The following is a 16,437-nucleotide window of genomic DNA, read 5'->3' as shown; positions in this document are numbered from 1 at the left end:
TGGGGTGTCAGTAATACAGTACTGTAGATGGGGTGTCAGTAATACAGTACTGTAGGTGGGGTGTCAGTAATACAGTACTGTAGGTGGGGTGTCAGTAATACAGTACTGTAGATGGGGTGTCAGTAATACAGTACTGTAGATGGGGTGTCAGTAATACAGTACTGTAGATGGGGTGTCAGTAATACAGTACTGTAGATGGGGTGTCAGTAATACAGTACTGTAGATGGGGTGTCAGTAATACAGTACTGTAGATGGGGTGTCAGTAATACAGTACTGTAGGTGGGGTGTCGCTAATACAGTACTGTAGGTGGGGTGTCAGTAATACAGTACTGTAGGTGGGGTGTCAGTAATACAGTACTGTAGATGGGGTGTCAGTAATACAGTACTGTAGGTGGGGTGTCATTAATACAGTACTGTAGGTGGGGTGTCAGCAATACAGTACTGTAGGTGGGGTGTCAGTAATACAGTACTGTAGGTGGGGTGTCGCTAATACAGTACTGTAGGTGGGGTGTCAGTAATACAGTACTGTAGGTGGGGTGCCGGGAATACAGTACTGTAGGTGGGGTGTCAGTAATACAGTACTGTAGATAGGGTGTCAGTAATACAGTACTGTAGATGGGGTGTCAGTAATACAGTACTGTAGGTGGGGTGTCAGTAATACAGTACTGTAGGTGGGGTGTCATTAATACAGTACTGTAGATGGGGTGTCGCTAATACAGTACTGTAGGTGGGGTGTCGCTAATACAGTACTGTAGGTGGGGTGTCAGTAATACAGTACTGTAGGTGGGGTGTCAGTAATACAGTACTGTAGGTGGGGTGTCGCTAATACAGTACTGTAGGTGGGGTGTCAGTAATACAGTACTGTAGGTGGGGTGTCGAGAATACAGTACTGTAGGTGGGGTGTCAGTAATACAGTACTGTAGATGGGGTGTCAGTAATACAGTACTGTAGGTGGGGTGCCGGGAATACAGTACTGTAGGTGGGGTGCCGGGAATACAGTACTGTAGGTGGGGTGTCAGTAATACAGTACTGTAGGTGGGGTGTCATTAATACAGTACTGTGGGTGGGGTGTCAGTAATACAGTACTGTAGGTGGGGTGTCGCTAATACAGTACTGTAGATGGGGTGTCAGTAATACAGTGCTGTAGGTGGGGTGTCAGTAATACAGTACTGTAGGTGGGGTGTCAGTAATACAGTGCTGTAGGTGGGGTGTCATTAATACAGTACTGTAGGTGGGGTGTCATTAATACAGTACTGTAGGTGGGGTGTCAGTAATACAGTACTGTAGGTGGGGTGTCAGTAATACAGTACTGTAGGTGGGGTGTCAGTAATACAGTACTGTAGATGGGGTGTCAGTAATACAGTACTGTAGATGGGGTGTCGGTAATACAGTACTGTAGGTGGGGTGTCGGTAATACAGTACTGTAGATAGGGTGTCAGTAATACTGTACTGTAGGTGGGGTGTCGGGAATACAGTACTGTAGGTGGGGTGTCAGTAATACAGTACTGTAGGTGGGGTGCCGGTAATACAGTGCTGTAGATAGGGTGTCAGTAATACAGTACTGTAGGTGGGGTGTCGGGAATACAGTACTGTAGGTGGGGTGTCAGTAATACAGTACTGTAGGTGGGGTGTCAGTAATACAGTACTGTAGGTGGGGTGTCAGTAATACAGTACTGAAGGTGGGGTGTCAGTAATACAGTACTGTAGGTGGGGTTTCAGTAATACAGTACTGAAGGTGGGGTGTCAGTAATACAGTACTGTAGGTGGGGTGTCAGTAATACAGTACTGTAGGTGGGGTGTCAGTAATACAGTACTGTAGATGGGGTGTCAGTAATACAGTACTGTAGATGGGGTGTCAGTAATACAGTACTGTAGGTGGGGTGTCAGTAATACAGTACTGTAGGTGGGGTGTCAGTAATACAGTACTGTAGGTGGGGTGTCAGTAATACAGTACTGTAGGTGGGGTGTCAGTAATACAGTACTGTAGGTGGGGTGTCAGTAATACAGTACTGTAGGTGGGGTGTCAGTAATACAGTGCTGTAGGTGGGGTGTCAGTAATACAGTACTGTAGATGGGGTGTCAGTAATACAGTACTGTAGGTGGGGTGTCAGTAATACAGTACTGTAGATGGGGTGTCAGTAATACAGTACTGTAGGTGGGGTGTCAGTAATACAGTGCTGTAGGTGGGGTGTCGGTAATACAGTACTGTAGGTGGGGTGTCAGTAATACAGTACTGTAGGTGGGGTGTCGCTAATACAGTACTGTAGGTGGGGTGTCAGTAATACAGTACTGTAGGTGGGGTGTCAGTAATACAGTACTGTAGGTGGGGTGTCAGTAATACAGTACTGTAGGTGATGTGTCGCTAATACAGTACTGTAGGTGATGTGTCGGGAATACAGTACTGTAGGTGGGGTGTCAGTAATACAGTACTGTAGGTGGGGTGTCAGTAATACAGTACTGTAGGTGGGGTGTCGGTAATACAGTACTGTAGGTGATGTGTCGGTAATACAGTACTGTAGGTGATGTGTCGGGAATACAGTACTGTAGGTGGGGTGTCAGTAATACAGTACTGTAGGTGGGGTGTCAGTAATACAGTACTGTAGGTGGGGTGTCGCTAATACAGTACTGTAGGTGGGGTGTCAGTAATACAGTACTGTAGGTGGGGTGTCAGTAATACAGTACTGTAGGTGGGGTGTCAGTAATACAGTACTGTAGGTGGGGTGTCGCTAATACAGTACTGTAGGTGGGGTGTCGCTAATACAGTACTGTAGGTGGGGTGCCGGTAATACAGTACTGTAGGTGGGGTGCCGGTAATACAGTACTGTAGGTGGGGTGTCGGTAATACAGTACTGTAGGTGGGGTGCCGGTAATACAGTACTGTAGGTGGGGTGTCAGTAATACAGTACTGTAGATGGGGTGTCAGTAATACAGTACTGTAGATGGGGTGTCAGTAATACAGTACTGTAGATGGGGTGTCAGTAATACAGTACTGTAGGTGGGGTGTCAGTAATACAGTACTGTAGGTGGGGTGTCAGTAATACAGTACTGTAGGTGGGGTGTCAGTAATACAGTACTGTAGGTGATGTGTCGGGAATACAGTACTGTAGGTGGGGTGCCGGTAATACAGTACTGTAGGTGGGGTGCCGGGAATACAGTACTGTAGGTGGGGTGTCGGTAATACAGTACTGTAGGTGGGGGGTCGGGAATACAGTACTGTAGATGGGGTGTCAGTAATACAGTACTGTAGGTGGGGTGTCGCTAATACAGTACTGTAGGTGGGGTGTCAGTAATACAGTACTGTAGGTGGGGTGTCAGTAATACAGTACTGTAGGTGGGGTGTCATTAATACATTACTGTAGGTGGGGTGTCAGTAATACAGTACTGTAGGTGGGGTGTCAGTAATACAGTACTGTAGGTGGGGTGTCATTAATACAGTACTGTAGGTGGGGTGTCAGTAATACAGTACTGTAGGTGGGGTGTCAGTAATACAGTACTGTAGGTGGTGTGTCGGGAATACAGTACTGTAGATGGGGTGTCAATAATACAGTACTGTAGGTGGGGGGTCGGGAATACAGTACTGTAGATGGGGTGTCAGTAATACAGTACTGTAGGTGGGGTGTCGCTAATACAGTACTGTAGGTGGGGTGTCAGTAATACAGTACTGTAGGTGGGGTGTCGCTAATACAGTACTGTAGGTGGGGTGTCAGTAATACAGTACTGTAGGTGGTGTGTCGGGAATACAGTACTGTAGATGGGGTGTCAGTAATACAGTACTGTAGGTGGGGTGTCAGTAATACAGTACTTTAGGTGGGGTGTCAGTAATACAGTACTGTAGGTGGGGTGTCGCTAATACAGTACTGTAGGTGGGGTGTCGGTAATACTGTAGATTTAATATATATATATATACACCCTCCCAACCCCTCTTTTACACTGCTGCTACTCTCTGTTTATCATATATGCATAGTCACTTTAACTATACATCCATGTACATATGTACATACTACCTCAATTGGCCCGACCAACCAGTGCTCCCGCACGTTGGCTAACCGGGCTATCTGCATTGTGTCCCGCCACCCACCACCCGCCAACCCCTCTTTTATGCTACTGCTACTCTCTGTTCATCATATATGCATAGTCACTTTAACCATATCTACATGTACATACTACCTCAATCAGCCTGACTAACCGGTGTCTGTATGTAGCTCGCTACTTTTATAGCCTCGCTACTGTTTTTCACTGTCTTTTTACTGTTGTTTTTATTTCTTTACTTACCTATTGTTCACCTAATACCTTTTTTGCGCTATTGGATAGAGCCTGTAAGTAAGCATTTCACTGTCACTGCCTTAATACAACCAAGGACCATCTGTAAATTCCCAGTTGTGGAAGACGAGTATCTAATGAAGGTATTTTTCTCGATTGCTGGGTTAAGCACCATTGTAATAGGAATGATGGAAGATGTGTCATTGGTTCTTATAGCTTTGTGACCCCTGTGGCGTTAAACAATGGTTCGGACGGGGCCACTCCTTTCTTATATAGAGGGCTTTTTATATACCCACCACCCGCCCGCCTCAATCTGATTTCCTATATGGGGAGCTGGAATTCAGGAAGGGGACTGTTGTTCCCAGAGAGACAGCTCTCTGTGCCTGGAGAATAGGGGCTATGGGTGGGGTGGGGATGGCTGTGGGTGGGGTGGGGATGGCTGGGGGGCTTAGCCTTAGGGGCAGGTATTGATTGCTGACCATAAGGACCACAGTTATTTGTGAAGGTGGAAGTGTGGAGGGGTTAATGCAGGGTTAAGGCTGGTTTAATATGCTCTAATTGATCGGTAATACTGGTTCTACTCAGAGGGTCACACTGTCGAACTACAGGTCAATCTTTATTGAGCTGAATTGACTAGCTACATGATAATTGTAACAGTCTACTTCCACAATGCGATCTGATCATTAACTCTTTATTCTTTGAGACACACAGAACTAATCTCTGGTCTTTATAGTGGTTGTTTTAATCATGGGTGAAAAAGATGTAACACTTCTTCTTGTCTTACTGTCTTTCTCTCTGTCTCTCCTCCTCCTCCTCTCCCTCCATCTCCAGGACCGTCTGTTCTTTGTGATGGAGTACGTGAACGGAGGAGACCTTATGTTCCAGATCCAGCGTTCCAGGAAGTTTGACGAGGCGCGCTCTCGCTTCTACGCCGCCGAGGTCACGTCTGCCCTCATGTTCCTTCACCAACATGGAGTAATCTACAGGTAACACACACACAAATACACACAGGCACGTACGCACGCGTGCTCACACACACATATACACACACACACACACACACACACACACACACACACACACACACACACACACACACACACACACACACACACACACACACACACACACACACACACACACACACACTAGCCTGTTAGTGGTAGCACCTAATAACATTGTATACAGAAAGACTTAACCCGACTCTAAGGCGCTAAACTTCACCATGTCATACTAGCCTGGTTAAGGGTTGCAACATTCTGTTAACATCCTGGAATCCTGGAGATTCTGGAAAATCCCTGGGGATTTTCAGAAAGTTACTGGAATTTTGCAGTTAACCCACTGTTCCCCGGCAGGCTGTCATTGTAAATAAGATTTTTTTCTTAACTGACTTGCCTAATTAAACAAAGGTTAAATAAAATAAAAATACACATTTTGCTACCCTCGTCTGGTTACAGATCAGTTTGTGATTTTTTTGCTCCCTTTATCGTAATTGTTTTACCAAACATGACAGACTGATCTGGGGCCAGGCTTATAATGATAGACCTACAGTATACCATAACGCTATCCTGTTATTTCAACATTCCAATTCCAATGCTATCCGAATTCTATTATATCAAATTATATTCAACCCAGTTGAACTCAACTTGAACTCAATTGCCTCACTATTACAGTAATTGTTCAATGATGACTATTCTGTTATGGGCTGATATCCAGGTACAGTAGCCCAGTATGTCCCTAACCCAAGGACTGTGGGGGGGGGGGGGGGGGGGGGGGGGGAGAACATCTGTGGTTAGACTGGGCCAAAACTACCTCACTCTCTCCTCCGTCAAACAACATCCTTCCCAGAAGTAACTATTTTCTACCAGTGACAGTCACAGCATCATTGTCAACCAATAACAACACAGACAGACTATCAGAATGCATCTCCATGGCAAATCATAACATCATTGTAACAAGACAGTAGATTCAATCCAAATGTATTCCCACTTTCCCCCCCAAATAATAATAATAATGTACAGTCCAGATTTCGGTCTCACGCTAACTTTGAGTGAGGAGAATCTGACTTGGGATCAGGGGCCTTATGTATCAATCATCCCAGAGTAGGAATACTGATCTAACATCAGATCCCTCGTCCTTGCAATCTTATTCATTGGGATCTTAGATGTAAAACTGATCATAAACCAACACTTCTCTGAGATGCTTGATACAGGTCTTAGGGAGTCCAAAGCAGACTGAACTTTCAACTGAACTGGGTCAAAGTTCTAACGGGTTTATGTTGTGTTGTGTTGTTCGGGGCCATGGAGCCGGTGTTTATACCAGGTTGTTTACTGCCCGTGCTGATTTATCCTGTTTCTGGCGCTCTGTTTATCCTCTCATCTCACTGTCGTTTACCACACACAAACCCAGACTCCCTCTGGGCTGCACAACTATGTTGCCCCTATGGACAGTAGTTCCCTTCTGGCAGCTATCAACTATGTTGCCCCTGTGGACAGTAGTTCCCTTCTGGCAGCTATCAACTATGTTGCCCCTGTGGACAGTAGTTCCCTTCTGGCAGCTATCAACTATGTTGCCACTGTGGACAGTAGTTCCCTTCTGGCAGCTATCAACTATGTTGCCCCTGTGGACAGAAGTTCCCTTCTGGCAGCTATCAACTATGTTGCCCCTGTGGACAGTAGTTCCCTTCTGGCAGCTATCAACTATGTTGCCCCTATGGACAGTAGTTCCCTTCTGGCAGCTATCAACTATGTTGCCCCTGTGGACAGTAGTTCTCTTGTGGCAGCTATCAACTATGTTGCCCCTGTGGACAGTAGTTCCCTTCTGGCAGCTATCAACTATGTTGCCCCTATGGACAGTAGTTCCCTTCTGGCAGCTATCAACTATGTTGCCCCTATGGACAGTAGTTCTCTTCTGGCAGCTATCAACTATGTTGCCCCTATGGACAGTAGTTCCCTTCTGGCAGCTATCAACTATGTTGCCCCTATGGACAGTAGTTCTCTTCTGGCAGCTATCAACTATGTTGCCCCTATGGACAGTAGTTCCCTTCTGGCAGCTATCAACTATGTTGCCCCTGTGGACAGTAGTTCCCTTCTGGCAGCTATCAGTCTCCAACGCTTTGAATAGACCCAGCTCTAAACAGCCACCACCTACAGTACATGGGCTTTCTAGGAGTTTCTGTGCCCAGTGTTCTTGGTGCCCATCTTGACATGAGGACCCCTCAACCACCCGTGGTTGGGAGTTGGGAGTTTGAAACCCACCCAGTCTGTTTTCACCTCCACCACCATGACCTCCTAACAGGAAAAGTCCCATTTAAAGCTTAATGTTGTATTGAATTAAGGCTTCGTCAACGCCTCTCTTCCTGGACTTAGTCATTCCGAGAGCTAAAGGAAACAGCCAGGCTCCAATGGAATGCAGAGGAAAATAAAGTCACCCCCCCACTCACTCTCTTACTCACTCACTCACTCACTCACTCACTCACTCACTCACTCACTCACTCACTCACTCACTCACTCACTCACTCACTCACTCACTCACTCACTCACTAACTCACTCACTCTCTTACTCACTCTCTCACCCACTCACTAACTAACTAACTCACTCAGTCACTCACTCACTTACTCACCCACTCACTAGGTATTTGTCAGTATACTGGCCCTCTCTGATTTAGACAATAAGCACTCAGAGGGAAATCTACAGTCTTCTGTTTAGTCTGTAACTCCAGGGGTCATGATTTAGTATCCTCTTAGAGTGAGCCACCTGCATAACATTAGGCCAACTGACAAACAATGCTATGAATCGGTTTCCTTACGCTGAATGTGCAATGCAGGTATTATTTAGTATTGGCTGTACACCCAAAGCTGCCTTGGTTAATGGGTAGATTAGTGTTATTGTGTCACCTACGGGCAGAAACGTTTTGGAAAGTTATAAAATCCTAAAGTCATAATTTCTGTTAATGTCATTTCTTTAGAAACAGTTTAAAATATATATTTGATCAATTAAATAAAAATCAACATATCAGCCAGGGTTGGAATGACACTTTAGAGCGTCTGTGTTTGCGCACATCACCTGCGAGTGAGAGGCGTGTTGGCCATTGCTCAAGGAGAGAGAGGCAGGTAAGCCTTTAAAATATGATAGAGAACAGACTAATAACTAGGTAGCCAATTCAAAACATACCTTGTACTCTAGATAACTGTTTAGCTATTATTAGCATGTATTCATGTTTTTGTCATGTCATGTCCTAGCAGACTCAACTCAAGTCGAGTTTAGTCCGCTAGTCATTTCCCGAAAAGCTTTCCACTGACACTAGCAAATAAGGCCATACACAGTTGATTAACTTTCTTGAACGATTCATATGATTCATTTAGACGATTCTTTTTGACAAAATGAACAATTCACTTCGCCATTGTATTAGTTGGGATTCAGGTCAATCACGGTGAATCGAATCATGTGAATCAAAATAATAATTTGTGAATCACGAACAGTAATTTTAGGAAAAAATATTTGATGTAGCCTTTCTTTTGGATTATTTGGCTTCAAAACGTGTTTTGTAGATACTTCCAGTTGATTTGGGCATACAATGTATGGGACATTGCAACTCAATAGTTAGTCTGCCTGCAAAATAAACACGTCTAAGGTAGCTATGATAAATATGACTAATCTCGAAAAGGTACATTTCCTGAAGAACATTTTTGGGCTTGCTTCAGCTGAATAAATAATTTTTTGCCTACCATAGCCATTTGATCTTTGATGTATTGAATGAGCTAATTATTTCAAAAGGCATGAAACGTATTTGGTTGTAATGTTGCAATGTTATACATCAAGGCTGGTCAATCATTTTCCAGGAGAGCTAATGGGTGTGCAGGCTTTTATTCCAGTCCCCCTCTAACAAACCACATTTTAGAAATGAGCTGCTTGACCGGACCTTGATAAGCTGTCTCTGATGTGTTTGAGCAGGGCTTGATAAGCTGTCTCTGATGTGTTTGAGCAGGGCTTGATAAACTGTCTCTGATGTGTTTGAGCAGGGCTTGATAAACTGTCTCTGATGTGTTTGAGCAGGGCTTGATAAGCTGTCTCTGATGTGTTTGAGCAGGGCTTGATAAGCTGTCTCTGATGTGTTTGAGCAGGGCTTGATAAGCTGTCTCTGATGTGTTTGAGCAGGGCTTGATAATCTGTCTCTGATGTGTTTGAGCAGGGCTTGATAATCTGTCTCTGATGTGTTTGAGCAGGGCTTGATGAGCTGTCTCTGATGTGTTTGAGCAGGGCTTGATGAAAAGTCTGCACACCCAGTAGCTCTCCAGATTGAGGGTTGACCCCATGCACTGGCATACCGGACACCCCCACAGCCCCCACGAGGTGGGGGGGGGGCACAAGCTCTGGGGGCCCATGCGCCAGTCATCGATGTCTAACATGTTTTATGTAATAAATAATCTTGACAGTAACCCTCCAAAAAGTAATTAATTCATGAACCTTTTTAATTTCCATATGTACTAGGAAGCGAAGTGTTTGTTTCTTGGGCTTCAGGAATGTGCCTGAAAAAGTGCCCCAAGTCTTGATTTTTTTTTTTTTACTGGTTGTATAAGGGGAATATCGGCGAACAAATGCCGTGGTCAAGACTACGACGGTGCCAGTGCAATGAGTGGAGGTTACTCAGATGTTCAAAAGTGCATATCAGACCAAGAACCTAATGCATCTTAGGTAGTTCTTGATGAGTTTTAGTTTAGAAAACCATCTCTCCGCAGAAGCGACAGTTACAGGGATGCTAAAAACAGCTTGATTACCTTAGCAACATCAGGGAAACAGGGCAGAAGGGAGGAGTGCTTCAAATTCAGCAGTTCTGTAACATCTTTAATTGAGCCTCTCATTCTCCTTAATTCCCTATAGGAAGCTCTGAAGACAGGTCGTCTGGATACTGGACAGCTAATAAATTAGCAGATGCAAACAGTTTATCATATTTAGCGGACAACAGTTCTGGAGAGCTTGAGCAAATAAAGCGTTTTTTGATTTTGGTTCATATTGGTGAACCGGCATTTGAGTTGTGTGGTTGCAGTATTAACTGCCCCTTATCTCTGGTAGATCATGGCATTCATCATTCAAGACTAAGTTTAAATTGTGTGCAGTGCAATGGACATATAATGCACAATGTCTTAGGACAGACTGTCTGAGTTGGCAACACTCACTATAGAAAACTGTCGGGGCCACAACCTGGAACTACAGGCCAGGGGAGCCTCTCAAGTTGGATTTAATTTGATTTAGGCTTAATTTAATTTACCTTGAATATTGCAGCCTATTTGTGTAGGCTATTAGCCAGACAAAACCTGCTGAGTTCAACAATAAATAGTGGCTGAATTTATCCTCAAGCCGACTACATTTTTCCTCGTTGTAAGTCAATTTGATGTGTAATTTTTATTTTAAAAAGTTTATAAATAGGACCTACACTACCGGTCAAAAGTTTTAGAACACCTACTCATTCAAGGCTTTTTCTTTATTTTTACTATTTTCCACATTGTATAACACATATGGATGAAATAAATGTATGGAATTATGTAGTAACCAAAAAAGTGTTAAACAAAACAAAATATATTTTAGATTTGAAATTCTTCAAATAGCCACCCTTTGCCTTGATGACAGCTTTGCACACTCTTGGCATTCTCTCAACCAGCTTCATGAGGTAGTCACCTGGAATGCATTTTAATTAACTGGTGTGCCTTCTTAAAAGTTAATTTGTGGAATTTCTTTCCTTCTCAATGTGTTTGAGCCAATCAGTAGTGTTGTGACAAGGTAGGGCGGTATACAGAAGATAGCCCTATTTGTTAAAAGACCAAGTCCATATTATGGCAAGAACAGCTCAAATAAGCAAAGAGAAACGAAAGTCCATCATTACTTTAAGACATGAAGGTCAGTCAATACGGAACATTTCAAGAACCTTGAGTGCAGTCGCAAAAACCATCAAGTGCTATGATGAAACTGGTTCTCATGACAACCGCCACAGGAATGGAAGAGTTACCTCTGCTGCAGAGGATACGTTTATTAGAGTTACCAGCCTCAGAAATTGCAGCCCAAAAACATGCTTCACAGAGTTCAAATAACAGACATTGTGAAGGAGACTGTGTGTCAGGCCTTCATGGTCGAATTGCTGCAAAGAAACCACTACTAAAGGACACCAATAAGAATAAGAGACTTGCTTGGCCCAAGAAACATGAGCAATGGACATTAGACCGGTGAAAATTTGTCCTTTGGTCTGGAGTCCAAATTGGAGATTTTTGATTCAAACCGCAGAGTAGGTGAACGGATTATCTCCGCATTTGTATTTCCCACCGTGAAGCATGGAGGAGGAGGTGTTATGGTGTAGGGGTGCTTTTCTGATGATTTATTTAGAATTCAAGGCACACTTAACCAGCATGGCTACCACAGCATTCTGCAACGATACGCCATTCCATCTTGTTTGGGCTTAGTGGGACTATTATTTGTTTTTCAACAGGACAATGACCCAACACACCTCCAGGCTGTGTAAGGGCTATTTTTACCAAGAAGGAGAGTGATGGAGTGCTGCATCAGATGAACTGGCCTCCACAATCCCCCGACCTCAACCAAATTGAGATGGTTTGGGATGAGTCGAACCGCAGATGTGTCCTTCAAGGCAAATGGTGGCTATTTGAAGAATCTCAAATACAAATATATTTTGATTTGTTTAACACTTTTTTGGTTACTTCATAATTCCATATGTGTTATTTCATAGTTTTGATGTGTTCACTATTATTCTACAATGTAGAAAATAGTAAAAATTAAGAAAAACCCTTGAATTAGTAGGTGTTCTAAAACTTTTGACCGGTAGTGTAAATAGCAGCTAAATACAGTATATAGCTATAGATAGTACACTGCATAATGAAACAATCCCTAGTACGCTAGTGTTTTGAGGGTGGACTGACTGTATTATTTGGTATTAATAGACTGTTTTTGCACACAACAACTTTCTATCTGGGGCTGGGAGAGAGCACAAGGATGGCTCAAGTCTTGCACGTTCAGGTAGCCTATACAGGACAGCTATATATTCTAAAAAATCTATTGGTACCTGATTAGTATTCTGTTGTATGGAAAATGTATTTGACAATCTGCAGTGTTTAAATTTCCAACATGAATTACTGAAAAAGTAATTGCATTATCACCACCAGCCAGCAGTCTAAAAATGGCAACATTGCGACACCTTGTATATCTTTGTGAAATGTTAGGCTTAACCTGAGAAAATGACGACCAAATAGACCTACCAATAAACATTTATCCATTAGCTAAAGCAAAGCTGAGCCATTGCACCATAGAAAGCCTATCATCGATTTGATAGTCATGCAGCTGCATAGACATGTTGCAATTTCAGCACCATGGACATTGATCGGTAGTTTACTTTGTGAGTGGCTATCTGGCTGACACGTTCAATTAAAATGTTTCGCTCCTAGCAGTGAGTCACGTGGCCGTGGCTTGCTATATAAAGCAGGCAGACATGCATTGAAGCATTCAGTTACTGTTCGATTGAATGTTAGAATGGGCAAAACGGGTGACGTAAGCGACTTTGAGCACGGTATGATCGTCGGTGCCAGGCGTGCCGGTTCCAGTATCTCAGAAATGGATGTCCTCCTGCACTTTTCATGCACGACAGTGTCTAGGGTTTACAGAGAATGGTGCGACAAACAAAACACATCCAGTCAGCAGCAGTCCTGTGGCCGAGAACAGCACGTTGATGAGAGGTCGAAGGAGAATGGCACGAATCGTGCAAGCTAACAAGCGGGCCACAAACAGGCAAATAACGGCGCAGTACAAAAGTGGTGTGTAGAACGGAATCTCGGAACACACAACTCGTGCTTCCTTGTAGCGGATGGGCTATTATTGAAGCAGACGACCACACCGGGTTCCACTCCTGTCAGATAAAAACAAGAAGAAGCAGCTCCACTCGGCAGGTGGTCCCCAACACTGGACAATTGAGGAGTGGAAAAACATTGCCTGGTCTGACAAATCCCGGTTCCTGTTGCGTCATGCTGATGGCAGAGTCAGGATTTGGCGTAAGCAGCATGAGCCCATGGCCCCATCCTGCCTGGTGACAATGGTGGTGGTGGTGTAATGGTGTGGGGAATATTTTCCTGGCACACGTTAGGTTGCTTGATACCAGTTGAGCAACATTTTCATTCCCTGAAGAATTCAGGCTGTTCTGGAGGCAAAGGGAATCCGACCCGGTACTAGATGTACCTAACAAACTGGCCACTGAGTGTACATACATAGACGCTGCCAATTGTTGGTAATGGAAATTTGTATAAAAGTCATGGAAAAGTCATGAAATTCCTTCTGTCAATATGTGTAGGTAGTTACCAGGCTAAGAAGTGACCAGCCGGTGTGAATTGTGTATTGTGTAAAATCAAAAGAATAATAGTCTGGCTACAGTATGTACTGTAGGTTGAAGGTGCTCTTTATCTCTCTCCCTTTCTCCCCCTTATTCTCACTGTCTCTCTCCCCCTCTCTCTCTCTCTCTGGCTCTCTCTCTGTCGTTCACTCTCTCTCCTTCTCTCTGTCGCTTACTCTCTCTCTCTCTGGGCTGTGCAGTGAGCTTGTGTTCAAGACAGGAAAGTGGGTGAGACTATAGTCTGGACTCATTGTCCCTGTTCCTAATCAAAGGGTTCTGGCTACGTGATTTTAGCAGCGCAGAGTATAGCCAGCCTTCTTGGTGCCTTTTTGATTCGACGTATTGTCTGAATGACTATTTATTTCAGTGTTTATTAATAATGTCAGGGAGCAAGTTTTAGCTTGAAAGGTACACTCAGCGATGTACAAAGTAATAAACAGCAGTAGTGGGTAAATTTCCGCAACAACTAAAAGTATTGACGCGCAAGGCTAAACTTTGCTGTTTTGGTGCCGTAGCTACCACATTGTAGCAGCGTGAAGCGAACCCGCACACATGCACAGATACCCTGTGTGACTGTGTGAGAGCAAAGTCTTGCATTGGGCTCATCGCAATATCTGCGGTGCTGCTTGTTGCAACGTCATAACGCTGAGTCTACCTTTAACAAAATCCATTTGTTATTCAAGCATTTGATATTGTAGAGCTCTGCAAGCGTCAGCTTTGTCTTCCAGAGAGTAGTCATTGAGCGTAGGATGACAATGAAGAAGTCTTTATGATTTCCACTCAAGGCTATTCTGTCGTATTCTGTCAGTGGATTTCGCTTTGTTTCGGACTTGGCAAATCAATGAAATCAGTGAAAGCCAGGATTGAGGAATGTGATGCACGCACCTTTGCGTGGGAGGTCTACAACATTTCTAACGTAACGCCACATGCTTAACCTGAGTTGACTCAGCCTTACCTCTCTGTGACCTGTTGAGCACACCAACCAAGAATACAAACAACCCTTTTGGGAATACTCTGGGAAGTAGGTACATGACTCCCCCTCACCCCCCACTTCTGAGAGAGAGAAAAGAAAACAGTGGCTAAGTTTTGTTTGAGACAGTAGCAGTTTGATCTGTTAGTGATGTGGGACGAGTCTGGACTGGCATGCAGTCGGCTGTATGCCACTATAGAAGGGGGGGGAGATGGGAGGAGTCTATCACCAGGCTATCTGTCCGTCCTCCTCGCTCTGCACAAGCTTACGTGAGACTGGAGCCTCTATGGGCGGCACTCACAACAGAGCACAGCACAATACACACGCAATCATACTCACATGTACCACCAAGCCATGTATACAACCACATATTGTGTACTGTACATGCTCAGTTCACACTCATAAACCTTAAACTAATGAACCTGGCAATAAACACACTATGCAGACATACAAACATACCACCTACGTGTGCGTGTGACATGCATACAGTACAATCAAAATAAACAGCCATGTATAGCTACTCCAGATACCATACCATTGAAGACTGTCCCACATAATGCCTGTTCTCCATGACTTCCCTTTGACCTTTATTCAGACACCTCCACGGATTGTCCTCATGTATACCAGCTTTCTCTCCCTCTTTCTCTCCCTTGCTCTCCCTCTCTCCCCCTTTCTCCCCCTTTCTCTCCCACTTTCTCTCCCTCTTTCTCTCCCTCATTCACCTACCCTATTGCCATCTTTATGCATGTTGAACTTGAACATGCAACATGTATTGCTATGTCAATAGGTGATTTTCTGACAAAAAGTATGGTTCTTTTTGCACCAACTTCAATAATTATCTGAAGGAAAATAGCCCATATTCTCTATATGGACACCATTTGGGATCTGCGTGTTAGCTCGGGAATTTAGGTGTAGTAATCTGGAGAAAGAATAACATGACATTTTAATGCTCAGGTCTCGGATAACTCTCATTGGAATCGGGCATGTACTTAAAACGACTTGGTTAATATGGTTCAGCTGTAGTTGTGTACTTAAAACTATTTAGTTAATATGGTTCAGCTGTAGTTGTGTACTTAAAACTACTTAGTTAATATGGTTCAGCTGTAGTTGTGCACTTAAAACTACTTAGTTAATATGGTTCAGCTGTAGTTGTGTACTTAAAACGACTTGGTTAATATGGTTCAGCTGTAGTTGTGTACTTAAAACGACTTAGTTAATATGGTTCAGCTGTAGTTGTGTACTTAAAACTACTTAGTTAATATGGTTCAGCTGTAGTTGTGTACTTAAAACTATTTAGTTAATATGGTTCAGCTGTAGTTGTGTACTTAAAACTACTTAGTTAATATGGTTCAGCTGTAGTTGTGTTGTAACGATCGTCTACTTCGTCCTCCTCCTCAGACGAGGAGAGGCGAGAAGGATCAGAGGACCAATGCGCAGCGTGATAGTTTGACATAATGAGTTTTAATAAAGTAAGACGAAACACAAACACTTAACAGACTACAAAACAAATAAACGATGTAGACAGACCTGACTTGAGAACTTACAATAGACGAAGAACGCACGAACAGGAACAGACTACATACATGAACGACAAACGAAACAGTCCCGTGTGGTAGACATACGGACACGGAAGACAACCACCCACAACAAACAATGTGAAACAACCTACCTATATATGGTTCTCAATCAGAGGAAAACGTAAAACACCTGCCTCTGATTGAACACTTAACATAGAACAAACAACACAGACTGCCCACCCAGCTCACGTCCTGACCCACTAAACACAACTATACAAAAGGAAAACAAGGTCAGGAACGTGACATTA

At 43.8% G+C, this 16,437-nt stretch overlaps 1 protein-coding gene across 1 annotated transcript in view; it reads left to right on the top strand.

Moving 5' to 3' along the window:
* The first annotated feature begins 4,719 nt into the window (after positions 1-4,719).
* The window catches only part of LOC120040450 (protein kinase C epsilon type-like), a 41,855-nt gene continuing 30,137 nt past the window's right edge, over positions 4,720-16,437 (top strand). The window contains exon 1 of the mRNA XM_038985597.1: positions 4,720-5,246. Coding sequence (XP_038841525.1) covers positions 5,008-5,246 — 239 coding nt within the window. The 5' untranslated portion in view covers positions 4,720-5,007. The remainder of the gene's footprint in view (positions 5,247-16,437) is intronic.

Source organism: Salvelinus namaycush, unplaced genomic scaffold (assembly GCF_016432855.1).
Source record: "Salvelinus namaycush isolate Seneca unplaced genomic scaffold, SaNama_1.0 Scaffold353, whole genome shotgun sequence".
NCBI lineage: Eukaryota > Metazoa > Chordata > Actinopteri > Salmoniformes > Salmonidae > Salvelinus > Salvelinus namaycush.
Note: the sequence above shows the minus strand (reverse complement) of the source record. Positions and strands in the feature narration are given on the sequence as shown.